The sequence below is a fragment of the Mastacembelus armatus genome, chromosome 21 (assembly GCF_900324485.2).
Source record: "Mastacembelus armatus chromosome 21, fMasArm1.2, whole genome shotgun sequence".
Lineage (NCBI taxonomy): Eukaryota > Metazoa > Chordata > Actinopteri > Synbranchiformes > Mastacembelidae > Mastacembelus > Mastacembelus armatus.
In genome coordinates, this window is record NC_046653.1 from 25,152,950 (window position 1) to 25,164,042 (window position 11,093).

An 11,093-nucleotide genomic window follows, 5' to 3' on the forward strand; every position below is an offset into this window, starting at 1 on the left:
ACAAATTCAAGTTTCTTGTGCTTGTAGATTAAAGTGTTTTGTTAAAATATTGCTCCAAATTAAAAAACAAATATAATGTGAAGCCACGTTCAGTATGTAATATGTAACTTTTTAGTCTAAGCTTAATTTTCTAAGTGCAGTGCTCCTTCGGTTTATTTTTTTACTTATTTAAAGGTGTGAATATTTCACATGAGCAGCAGAATTTCAGCCATTGCATGTAAAAGAACAGGCTGAAACATTGGGCCTGCTGATCATGGATCACTCTCACTTTTCACATAAACATTTCCATCCATCCATCATCTATACCCCCTTAGTCCTAACCAGGGTTCCAGGGATCTGCTGGAGCCCATCCCAGCTCTCTCTGGGTGAAAGGCAGGGGTCCACCCTGGACAGGTCACCAGTCCATCACAAGGCCACATAGAGACAAACAACCTCACACACTCACACTCACTCCTATGGGCAATTTAGAGTCACCAATCAACCTGACATACATGTTTTTGGACTGTGGGAGGAAACCAGAGTACCTGGAGAAAACCCACACAAGCACAGGGAGAACATGCAGACTCCACACAGAAAGGACCCTGATGGGTTTCAAACTAGGAACCTTCTAGCTGTGAGGCAACAGTGCTAATCAGTAATCCACCGTGCTGCCCATAAACATTTCCATTCCTGTAAAATAATGTGACTGTGTTGTTTAGTTCAGTGCTAATAAAGGGCAACTAATAAATTGAAATGAGTCTTTTAATAAGTGAATGAAAATCAAAAGGGCAAGAAAAGAAAGAAAGAAAGAAAGAAAGAAAGGAAGAAGATGTTGCACCAACAAAGGCCTTTGTCTAAAAGAGTTTTTGTTTAGTTGCAGTAACAGTAACCAAATTAATTCTTAACTTTTGTTAACAAAGTGAGTCACAGTTTCTTTACTCTGGACTTTGTCCAGTTTATTAGTTTTAATGAGCCGTGAGATCAGATCAACACGAGTTGTTCTGTGTAACTTTGTTTAAAAAGTAGATGGTCATTATGACAATAGCACTATAATTACTGTCATTAGGATAATGGCTGTTGTTGAAGCGTACTGGGAAAATATCTGGCTGCAGTTGTGTAATGTGTTTAATTGGTCTCAAAGGACAAAAAGCTTAATGACCTGTTGACCATCTCTAACTTTGTTATTGTGGGAATTACAGCCAAATGGGAAGCACCAACAAAGGCCTCTGGAGCAAACAAAAAGGATGTTGGTAAAAGTTTTCATGTGTGTTTAATTGTTCTCAAAAGACAAAAAACTTGACAAATGACCTGTTGACCATTTTGAACTTAATTGCTGTGGAAATCCCAGGGAATTAATCAGAAAACTTTGTGGTGCCAAGAGCCACATCAACCATCAAGAGTGTCTGTGACAGTGTTGGATCATCCTGACAGATCTTTCTGATTACAGAGGTAAAAGGCCCACGAGAGCCGCTCGCTGTGGCCACTGGGTCATAATTAGCTGTGTGCAGACTGGCTGCAGTCAGGCCTGTCCCCTGAGTCCTGGCCTGTTGTTCACCACAGTGCAGGTGGCTCCCATGGGAGGCGGCCACACTAATGACACTCATTACAGCATCCTTACATCAGCTGTGGACTTCAGTGCCAAGTCAGGTCAGTTTGATTTCTACATAATATGACACGTTTGCCAGGAGGGGGCCATGGTGGCCTTTTCTAAACACATTGCACTATACTGAACAGCCTGATGAAGCCCAGGCTGTCCCTGATGGTCACACAAACTCTTTGACTGGCACTTTGCTGCCATCGGTGAGTGCGTGTGTGAAATAAAGACAAGATATGTCAATTATATACACCGACTAAGTACTATAATTAAGAATGAGTGAGCAATATGAGAAACAAATACTGAGTCTACGTTGATTGAATACCTTCAGGTGTTTTAAAATAAAATCTGATCATAATATAATAAAATATAATCCAAAACTTGTTGATTTTCATGGATAAGAGACATGATTGATCCTGTAGTAATACAGCAGTACAAGACAGTAAGAAATAACTTAAACTTTCACCAGCGGTAACATTAAACTGATACTTCCACATAATCACATCAGTAATTATATTACAAGAATCTAATAAATATCTTGACCTGTACTGACCCAGTACGGGTCAGCCACCCAAGAGTCTTTCTCCTTAGCCTCCCTGATCTCCTCACACACCCCAGATTATTGCTTCCACAGCCACTGCACCTGTAGCTCTTTCAGCATCACCCACTGCTTGAGAAGACCACCAGGCCGCTCACGTAAACGTTTATGTAGGAAAACAGAGTGCTTGTGGAAATCAAATGCAAAATTTATTGTATTTGGGCCTAAAGATAGCTTTTCTATAATTATAGCTACTTTAGATGGCATAGCCCTGGCCTCCAGCACTACTGTGAAAAGTAATTTTTGACCAGGACATGTCCTTTAACTCACACATAAAACAAATCTCTAGAACTGTCTTCGTTCACCTGCACAACATTACCAAAATTAGGAACATCCTGTCTCAAAATGATGCAGAAAAACTAGTCCATGCATTTGTTACCTCAAGGCTAGATTACAGTAAGTCATTACTATCTGGATGTGCCAGTATCTCCGTAAAAAGCCTCCAGTTAATCCAGAATGCTGCAGCCAGAGTCCTGACAGGAACTAGCAAGAGAGATCATATTTCTCCTATATTGGCTTCTCTTCATTGGCTCCCTGTAAAATCCAGAATAGAATTTAAAATCCTCCTCCTCACACACAAATCCCTTCACGATCAAGCTCCTTCATACCTTAAAGACCTCATAGTACCATATTATCCCAATAGAGCACTTCGCTCTCAGAGTGCAGGTCTACTTGTGGTTCCCAGAGTTTCCAAAAGCAGAATGGGAGGCAGAGCCTTTAGCTATCAAGCTCCTCTCCTGTGGAACCAGCTCCCAGGCTGGGTTCAGGAGGCAGACACTCTGTGTACTTTTAAGGCTAGACTTAAAACCTTCCTCTTTGACAAAGCATATAGTTAGGGCTGGCTTCAGGTAACCCTGAACCATCCCTTAGTTATGCTGCTATAGGCCTCGACTGCCCGAGGACCATTGGTGCACTGAGCTCCCCTTCCCGAACCCATTCCTTCCCCCACCTCATGTATATTCCACCATTGAATGTCACTAACCTTGTGCTCTCTCTCTCCCCTAGTTTGTGCTCTCTCCCTCTCTCTCTGTTCTCTCTTTGTACCTTCTGCAGGTGTCCCTGGTCCTGGAGCTGTATATCGCTGATGTGCAGTTAGTGGCCACACCAACCTGCAGTGTCTATTTGTTGTTTATTGTTGCTGTTCTTTTCTCTCTCCTCTATCCACTCACCCCAACCGGTCGAGGCAGATGGCCGCCCAAACTGAGCCCGGTTCTGCTGGAGGTTTTTTCCTCTGTTAAAGGGAGTTTTTCCTCTCCACTGTCGCCAAGTTCTTGCTCATAAGGGAATTGTTGGGTTTTTTGTTTTTGTAAAGTGCTCTGAGATGATTTGTATTGTGATTTGGTGCTATACAAATAAATTGAATTGAACTGAATTGAATTGAATTAAGACAACATAGGGAAACATATGAGGATGTACACTATTGTATGAATGTAATTCATTCAGTGTGTTCAGCACAGTGTTGTGTAGGCCCTTTGTGTATTCATGAAGTAAAAGACTGACCAGGCATGTGGTTGTTTTAACAGACAAATTCAAGTTTCTTGTGCTTGTAGATTAAAGTGTTTTGTTAAAATATTGCTCCAAATTAAAAAACAAATATAATGTGAAGCCACGTTCAGTATGTAATATGTAACTTTTTAGTCTAAGCTTAATTTTCTAAGTGCAGTGCTCCTTTGGTTTATTTTTTACTTTTTTAAAGGTGTGAATATTTTATTTTATTTTAATTTATAGGCTATAGTTCTAGACTGAACTAGAATGCAACCACAGGGGGCACAATCCAGTGTCTTCATGTGCCAGTCCCAAGTACGGGTAAATGCAGAGGGTTGTGTCAGGAAGGGAATCCAACGTAAAATTTCAGCCAAATCAAACATGTGAATCACAAATATAACTTCCATACTGGATCGGTCGCGGCCCGGGTTAACAACAATCGCCACTAGTGCTGTTGACCTACAGGGTGCCAGTGGAAATTGGACTACTGTTGGTCGAAGAAGGAGAGGAGGAAGGCGTGTTCGTAGGCAAAGAGAGAAGAGGAAGGGCAAGAGTGTAGGACTTAGAGTAGGGACTTTGAATGTAGGGACTTTGTCAGGGAAAACTAGAGAGTTGGCTGATATGATGGTGAGAAAAAAGGTGGATATCTTGTGTGTTCAGGAGACCAGGTGGAAAGGTAGCAAGGCCTATAGATTAGGAGCAGGGTTCAAGCTGTTTTATCATGGTGTGGATGGAAAGAGGAATGGAGTAGGAGTTATCCTGAAGGAGGATTTTGCTAGGAATGTTCTGGGGGTGAAGAGAGTGTCAGATAGGGTGATGAGTCTGAAGCTGGAAGTTCAAGGTGTGATGTTGAATGTTGTCAGTGGTTATGCCCCACAGGTAGGATGTGAGTTAGAAGAGAAGGAGAAATTCTGGAGGGAGATGGATGGGGTGATTCAGGTTATCCCTAGTGGTGAGAGAGTGGTGATTGGGGCAGACTTCAACGGACATGTTGGTGAGGGAAACAGAGGTGACGAGGAAGTGATGGGTAAGTTTGGTATGCAGGACAGGAATGCAGAAGTACAGATGGTGGTAGACTTTGCAAAAATGATGGAAATAGTTATAGTGAACACATTTTTCCAGAAAAGGGAGGAGCATAGGGTGACATATAAGAGTGGAGGCAGGAGCACACAAGTTGATTACATCTTGTGCAGACATTTCAACCTGAAAGAGTTCAGTGACTGCAAAGTAGTTGGTGGGGAGAGTGTAGCCAGACAGCATTGAATGGTGGTGTGTAGGATGACTCTGGTGGTGAGGAAGATGAAGAGGACAAGGGAAGAGTAGAGGACCAAGTGGTGGAAGTGGAAAAATGAAGAGTGTTGTGTGGCTTTCAGGCAGGAGCTGAAACAGGCTATGGGAGGTCAGGAGGTTCTTCCAGATGACTGGACAGCTACAGCTAAAGTGATCAGGGAGACAGGTAGGAGGGTACTTGGTGTGTCATCTGGAAAGAGGAAAGCAGATAAGGAGACTTGGTGGTGGAATGAGGAAGTTCAAGAGTGTGTTAAGAGGAAAAGGTTAGCTAAAAAGAAGTGGGACACAGAGGACAGAAGAGAACAGACAGGAGTACAGGGAGATGCAGCATAAGGTGAAGGTAGAGGTGGCAAAGGCCAAACAAAGGGCATATGAGGATTTGTATGATAGGTTGGACTTTAAGGAGAGAGAGGTGGATTTGTACAGGTTGGCGAGGCAGAGAGACAGAGATGGGAAGGATGTGCAGCAGGTTAGGGTGATTAAGGACAGGGATGGAAATGTGTTGACAGGTGCCAGTGTGATGAAAAGATGGAAGGGATACTTTGAAGAGTTGATGAATGAGAAGAATGTCAGAGAGCACAGAGTAGAAGAGGTGACTGTTGTGGAGCAGGAAGTAGCAAAGATCAGTAAGGATGAAGTGAGGAAGGCGTTGAAGAGGATAAAGATTGGGAAGGCAGTTGGTCCTGACGACATACCTGTGGAGGTATGGAAGTGTTTAGGAGAGGTGGCAGTAGAGTGACTGGGCTACTTAACAAGATCTTGGAGAGTGAGAGGATGCCTGAGGAATGGAGGAGAAGTGCCCATCTTTAAGAACAAGGGAGATGTGTGGAGTTGTGGAAACTACAGAGAAATAAAGCTGATGAGTCACACAATGAAGTTATGGGAAAGAGTAGTGGAGGCTAGGCTGAGGTCAGAAGTGAGCATTTGTGAGCAGCAGTATGGTTTCATGCCAAGAAAGAGCCCCACAGATGCAATATTTGCTTTGGGAAAGCTGATGGAGAAGTGCAGAGAAGGCCAGAAGGAGCTGCATTGTGTCTTTGTAGATTTGGAAAAAGCGTATGACAGGGTGCCGAGAGAGGAACTGTGGTGGAGTGGCAGAGAAGTATGTTCGAGTGGTGCAGGACATGTATGAAAGCTGTAAGACGTGTGCTGTAGGGGTGACAGAGGAGTTCAAGGTGGAGGTGGTACTGCACCAAGGATCGGCTTTGAGCCCCTTCTTGTTTGCTGTGGTGATGGACAGGCTGACAGATGAGGTTAGACAGGAATCTCTGTGGGCCATGATGTTTGCAGATGATATTGTCATCTGTAGTGAGAGCAGGGAGCAGGGGGAGGAAAATCTAGAGAGGTGGAGGTTTGCTCTGGAAAGGGGAGGAATGAAACTGAGCCACAGTAAAACAGAGTACATATGTGTAAATGAGAGGGACTCAAGTAGAACGGTGAGGTTACTGGGAGTAGAGGTGAAGAAGGTGGAGGAATTTAAGTACCTAAGGTCAACAGACCAGAGCAATGGAGAGTGTGGAAAAGAAGTGAAGAGACGTGCAAGCAGGTTGGAATGGGTGGAGGAAAGTGTCAGGTGTGATGTGTGACAAAAGAGTGTCAGCAAGAATGAAAGGAAAGGTGGACAAGACAGTGGTGAGACCAGCAATGTTGTCTGGTTTAGAGACAGTGGCACTGAGAAAAAGACAGAGGAGGAGGAGCTGGAGGTAGCAGAGCTGAAGATGTTGAGGTTCTCTCTGGGAGTGACGAGGATGGATAGGATCAGGAATGAGGACATCAGAGGGACAGCTCATGTTAGATGTTTTGGAGAAAAAGCCAGGAAAGCCAGATTGAGATGGTTTGGACATGTTCAGAGGAGGGACAGTGAATACATTGGTAAAAGGATGCTGAGGTTAGAGCTGCCAGGAAGGAGGTCTAGAGGAAGACCAAAGGCGGGGTTCTTGGATGTAGTGAAAGAGGACATGAGGGTAGTTGGTGTGGGTGAGGAGGATACAGGGGATAGGGTTAAATAGAGGCAGATGATTCGCTGTGGCAATCCCTGAAGGGAGCAGCCGAAAGGAGAAGAAGAAGAAGGCCTAGACTGCACGAGGACCATTGGTCAACTGAGCTCCCCTACCCTATCCCTCGCCTCCCTTCCCTTCCCTTCTCTTCCTCTCCTCCCCCCTCACATGTATATTCTACCATTGAATGTCACTAATTTTGTGCTCTCTCTCTCTGTCCTGATCCAGCCTCTGCAGGATCCGATTCAGAAGGAGGACTGGGAAGTGATTCCTATGTCTCTGGCCAAGACATAGTGTAAAATGACTTAGTTGTGTTAGTGCTAGCTAGTCCTCAATGCAGCCCAAAGAACCCCAAAGAGGGGCGGGACCTGTTGTCTCTAAAGCCAACTAAACCTCTGCTGCATTCAGATCACATACATTTGTGGTGGTTAGTATTATATTCTCTTTAATAATAGCATTCATGTGTGTTTCAATAAATGTGCTAATCATGTAGTGATTAAAAAATGACCAATGACTATCAAATGACCAATTTTCTAATTTTTGTTTGATGGACTATAAATGTAAAAGTAAACTGAAAACAGTTTGTTTCCTGACTTTGGTTTTCCATTCATTTATCAATCTGGTTTCTGCCTGTTTTTCTGGGGTCGGGATGCGGGGGAAGTGGCAGAGATGCCCAAACTTCCTACCATACCCTCCCTCGACACTTCCTCTAGCTCTTCCGGGGGAATACTGAGGATTTCCCAGGCCAGAGAGTCATAGTCCCTCCAACGTGTCCTAGGTCTTCCATGGGGCCTCCTTCCGGTGGGGCATGTCCGGAACACCTTCACCAAGGGACATCTAAGGGGTATCCGGGACAGATTCAGCTTTTTCTTTACCACAACAGAACGGTACTGTGACGGAGCAGACCGTCACTAGTTCCACAGGAATAACCGTAGGCCAGATGTGCAGCCCATATCCCAGCCATTAAGAAAATGCGCTGGTAGTCATCACGCAAACAGGCACATTTCCATCCACACAAACATACATAAACATTGCCATTATAACTCACTTCTGTCATAGTATCCCTGCCGGTCACAAACACCTATTATAGGGCATCAAGGGTGCACAGTTGCTGCACACTTGACCACATTGCTGCTGCTGCACCAATCTGTCTGTCAATCTCCGATTCCATTATTCCCTCACTCAACAAGACCCTGAGACACTTAAACTCTTCCACTTGAGGCACAGTCATTCCTCTGACCTGGAGAGTGCAGGCCACCTTTTTCCAGTTGAGAGCCATGGCCTCGAACTTGGAGGTACTGATTCCCATACCAGCCACTTCACACTCAGATGCAAACTTCCCCAGTGCATGCTGAAGTTCCTGGCTCGATGAAGCCAACAGGACAACATCATCTGGAAAAAACAAGAGATGGAATCCGGTGGTTCCTGAAATGGACTCCCTCCCACTCCTGGCACCTAGGAATTCTGTGAAAAACTAAAGAACAGAACTGGGAACAAAGGGTAGCCCTGCAGGAATCCAACATGCATTAGAAACAGGTCCAACTTACTGCCGGCAATGTGAACCAATCTCTTGCTCCACTCGTACAAAGAATGGACAACCCTTAGCAAAGGCCCTCGGACTGACAATGTTCCCATTTGCGGTCAGCAGCTCACCACCTCCACTGTAAACAGTGTTAGCAGAGCACCACTTCCACCTCCTGAGGCACCGGATGGTTTGCCAGAATTTCCTCGAGGCTGACCAATATTCCTCCTCCATGCCGTCACCAAACTCCTCCCAGACTCAAGATTTTGCCTCTGTCACCGTCCGGGCTGCAGCACGCCTGGCCTGACAGTACCCATTAGCTGCCTCAGGAGTCAAGCAAGAAGATGTTTACATGTTAGTTGAGACTTTAATGAGACCCTTGGAGGGTGAAGCAGCCTGATAAAAACCTTCCACAGACTCAAACACGTTCTGACTGTGGTGTCAGTGAATGAATGAGACAGTCCAACACAGGTAACCTGTTACTGCAGTCCTCACAGTGACACTTGTTTTCTCAGCTATTATTTATGAATGTTTGCTATATGATCTGCATTATTGGTTAACACTTTGGTTGGAGAAGTTTAATGGAGGATAGATTCAATATAACATATATAACTATTGATGGTTATGTAGAAATGCACAGATACAGATATCTTTATTTTGTGATCATGTTTACAGCATATATTCTAATAATCTGCAGTAATTCTACTATTGTGTGTCTGATAGTGATTCACAAAAACCTCCATGAGCCTATGTACATTTTCATTGCAGCTTTGTTAATGAACTCTGTTCTTTACAGCACTAATATCTACCCAAAGCTACTGATCGACATTTTATCTGAAAAACAGATCACAACTTATCCACTCTGCCTCTTCCAGTCTTTTGTATATTACTGTCTTGCTGGTTCTGAGTTTTTACTGTTGACAGCCATGTCCTATGACAGGTATGCGTCTATATGTAAACCTCTGCAGTATCCAACTATCATGAGGAAAACAACTGTTAATGTCTTTCTGCTTTTAGCTTGGCTTGTGCCTGCTTGTGAGCTCTCAGTGTCAGTCTCAGTGTACGCTGTTATAAAACTCTGCAGCTTTAGTTTGAAAGGAATTTTTTGTAATAATTCAATTTACAGTCTTCAGTGTGGGCGCTCAGTAGCAGTAACTGTATATGGTGTGTTCATGTTAGTAAGTATTGTACTGCTCCCTTTGCTTTTCATCCTTTTCACATACACCAGGATACTTCTTATATCCTACAGAAGCTGTAAAACAGTCAGAAACAAAGCTGCTCAGACCTGTTTACCTCACCTGCTGGTTTTAATCAACTTTTCCTGCTTTGTTACTTATGTTGTTGTAGTTCGACTGGAATCAGATTTTCCAAAAACTGTTCGTTTAGTAATGGCTTTACAAATGATCACCTATCACCCTCTGTTCAATCCAGTCATTTATGGACTAAAGATGAAAGAAATCTCTAAACACCTGAAGAAGTTGTTGTTTCAGGTCAAATCACACTAATATATCCACACTGTTAACTAATGTACAGTCATTTCATCTGTAGTGATAATGCAGAGATGTGGTTTCTTCACAGACATTAAATGGATTAGTTTGTATGACCATGTAGAATGTCATATTAAGTACATTTATGATTATTAGTATTATTGTCTCTAGTTGTATTTATTAGGGCTGTCAAAATGAACGCGTTAATCCAAATTCATTTTAACGGCACTAATTGTATGAACGCACAATTAACGTACAGTGGGGCAAAAAAGTATTTAGTCAGCCACCAATTGTGCAAGTTCTCCCACTTAAAAAGATGAGAGGCCTGTAATTTTCATCATAGGTATACCTCAACTATGAGAGAGAAAATGAGAAAAAAAAAAAAATCCAGAAAATCACATTGTCTGATTTTTAAAGAATTTATTTGCAAATTATGGTGGAAAATAAGTATTTGGTCAATAACAAAAGTTCATCTCAGTACTTTGTTATATACCCTTGGTTGGCAATGACAGAGATCAAACGTTGTCTGTAAGTCTTCACAAGGTTTTCACACACTGTTGCTGGTATTTTGGCACATTCCTCCATGCAGATCTCCTCTAGAGCAGTGATGTTTTGGGGCTGTCGCTGGGCAACACGGACTTTCAACTCCCTCCAAAGATTTTCTATGGGGTTGAGATCTGGAGACTGGCTAGGCCACTCCAGGACCTTGAAATGCTTCTTACGAAGCCACTCCTTCGTTACCCGGGCGGTGTGTTTGGGATCATTGTCATGCTGAAAGACCCAGCCACGTTTCATCTTCAATGCCCTTGCTGATGGAAGGAGGTTTTCACTCAAAATCTGACGATACATGGCCCCATTCATTCTTTCCTTTACATGGATCAGTCGTCCTGGTCCCTTTGCAGAAAAACAGCCCCAAAGCATGATGTTTCCACCCCCATGCTTCACAGTGGGTATGGTGTTCTTTGGATGCAACTCAGCATTCTTTCTCCTCCAAACACGACGAGTAGAGTTTTTACCAAAAACTTCTATTTTGGTTTCATCTGACCATATGACATTCTCCCAATCCTCTTCTGGATCATCCAAATGCTCTCTAGCAAACTTCAGACGGGCCTGGACATGTACTGGCTTAAGCAGGGGGACA

At 43.5% G+C, this 11,093-nt stretch overlaps 1 protein-coding gene across 1 annotated transcript; it reads left to right on the top strand.

The window, feature by feature from the left end:
• Positions 1-9,046: 9,046 nt before the first annotated feature.
• On the top strand, positions 9,047-9,970 carry LOC113123949 (olfactory receptor 6N2-like). Its single transcript, XM_026296348.1, has one exon. It carries the CDS (start codon positions 9,047-9,049, stop codon positions 9,968-9,970), a length of 924 nt encoding a protein of 307 aa, XP_026152133.1.
• Positions 9,971-11,093: the final 1,123 nt, after the last annotated feature.

What these genes read in the sequence shown, in the direction of transcription:
- LOC113123949 (XM_026296348.1), top strand. Translation starts at nt 9,047, where the DNA reads ATGGAGGATAGATTCAATATAACATATATAACTATTGATGGTTATGTA.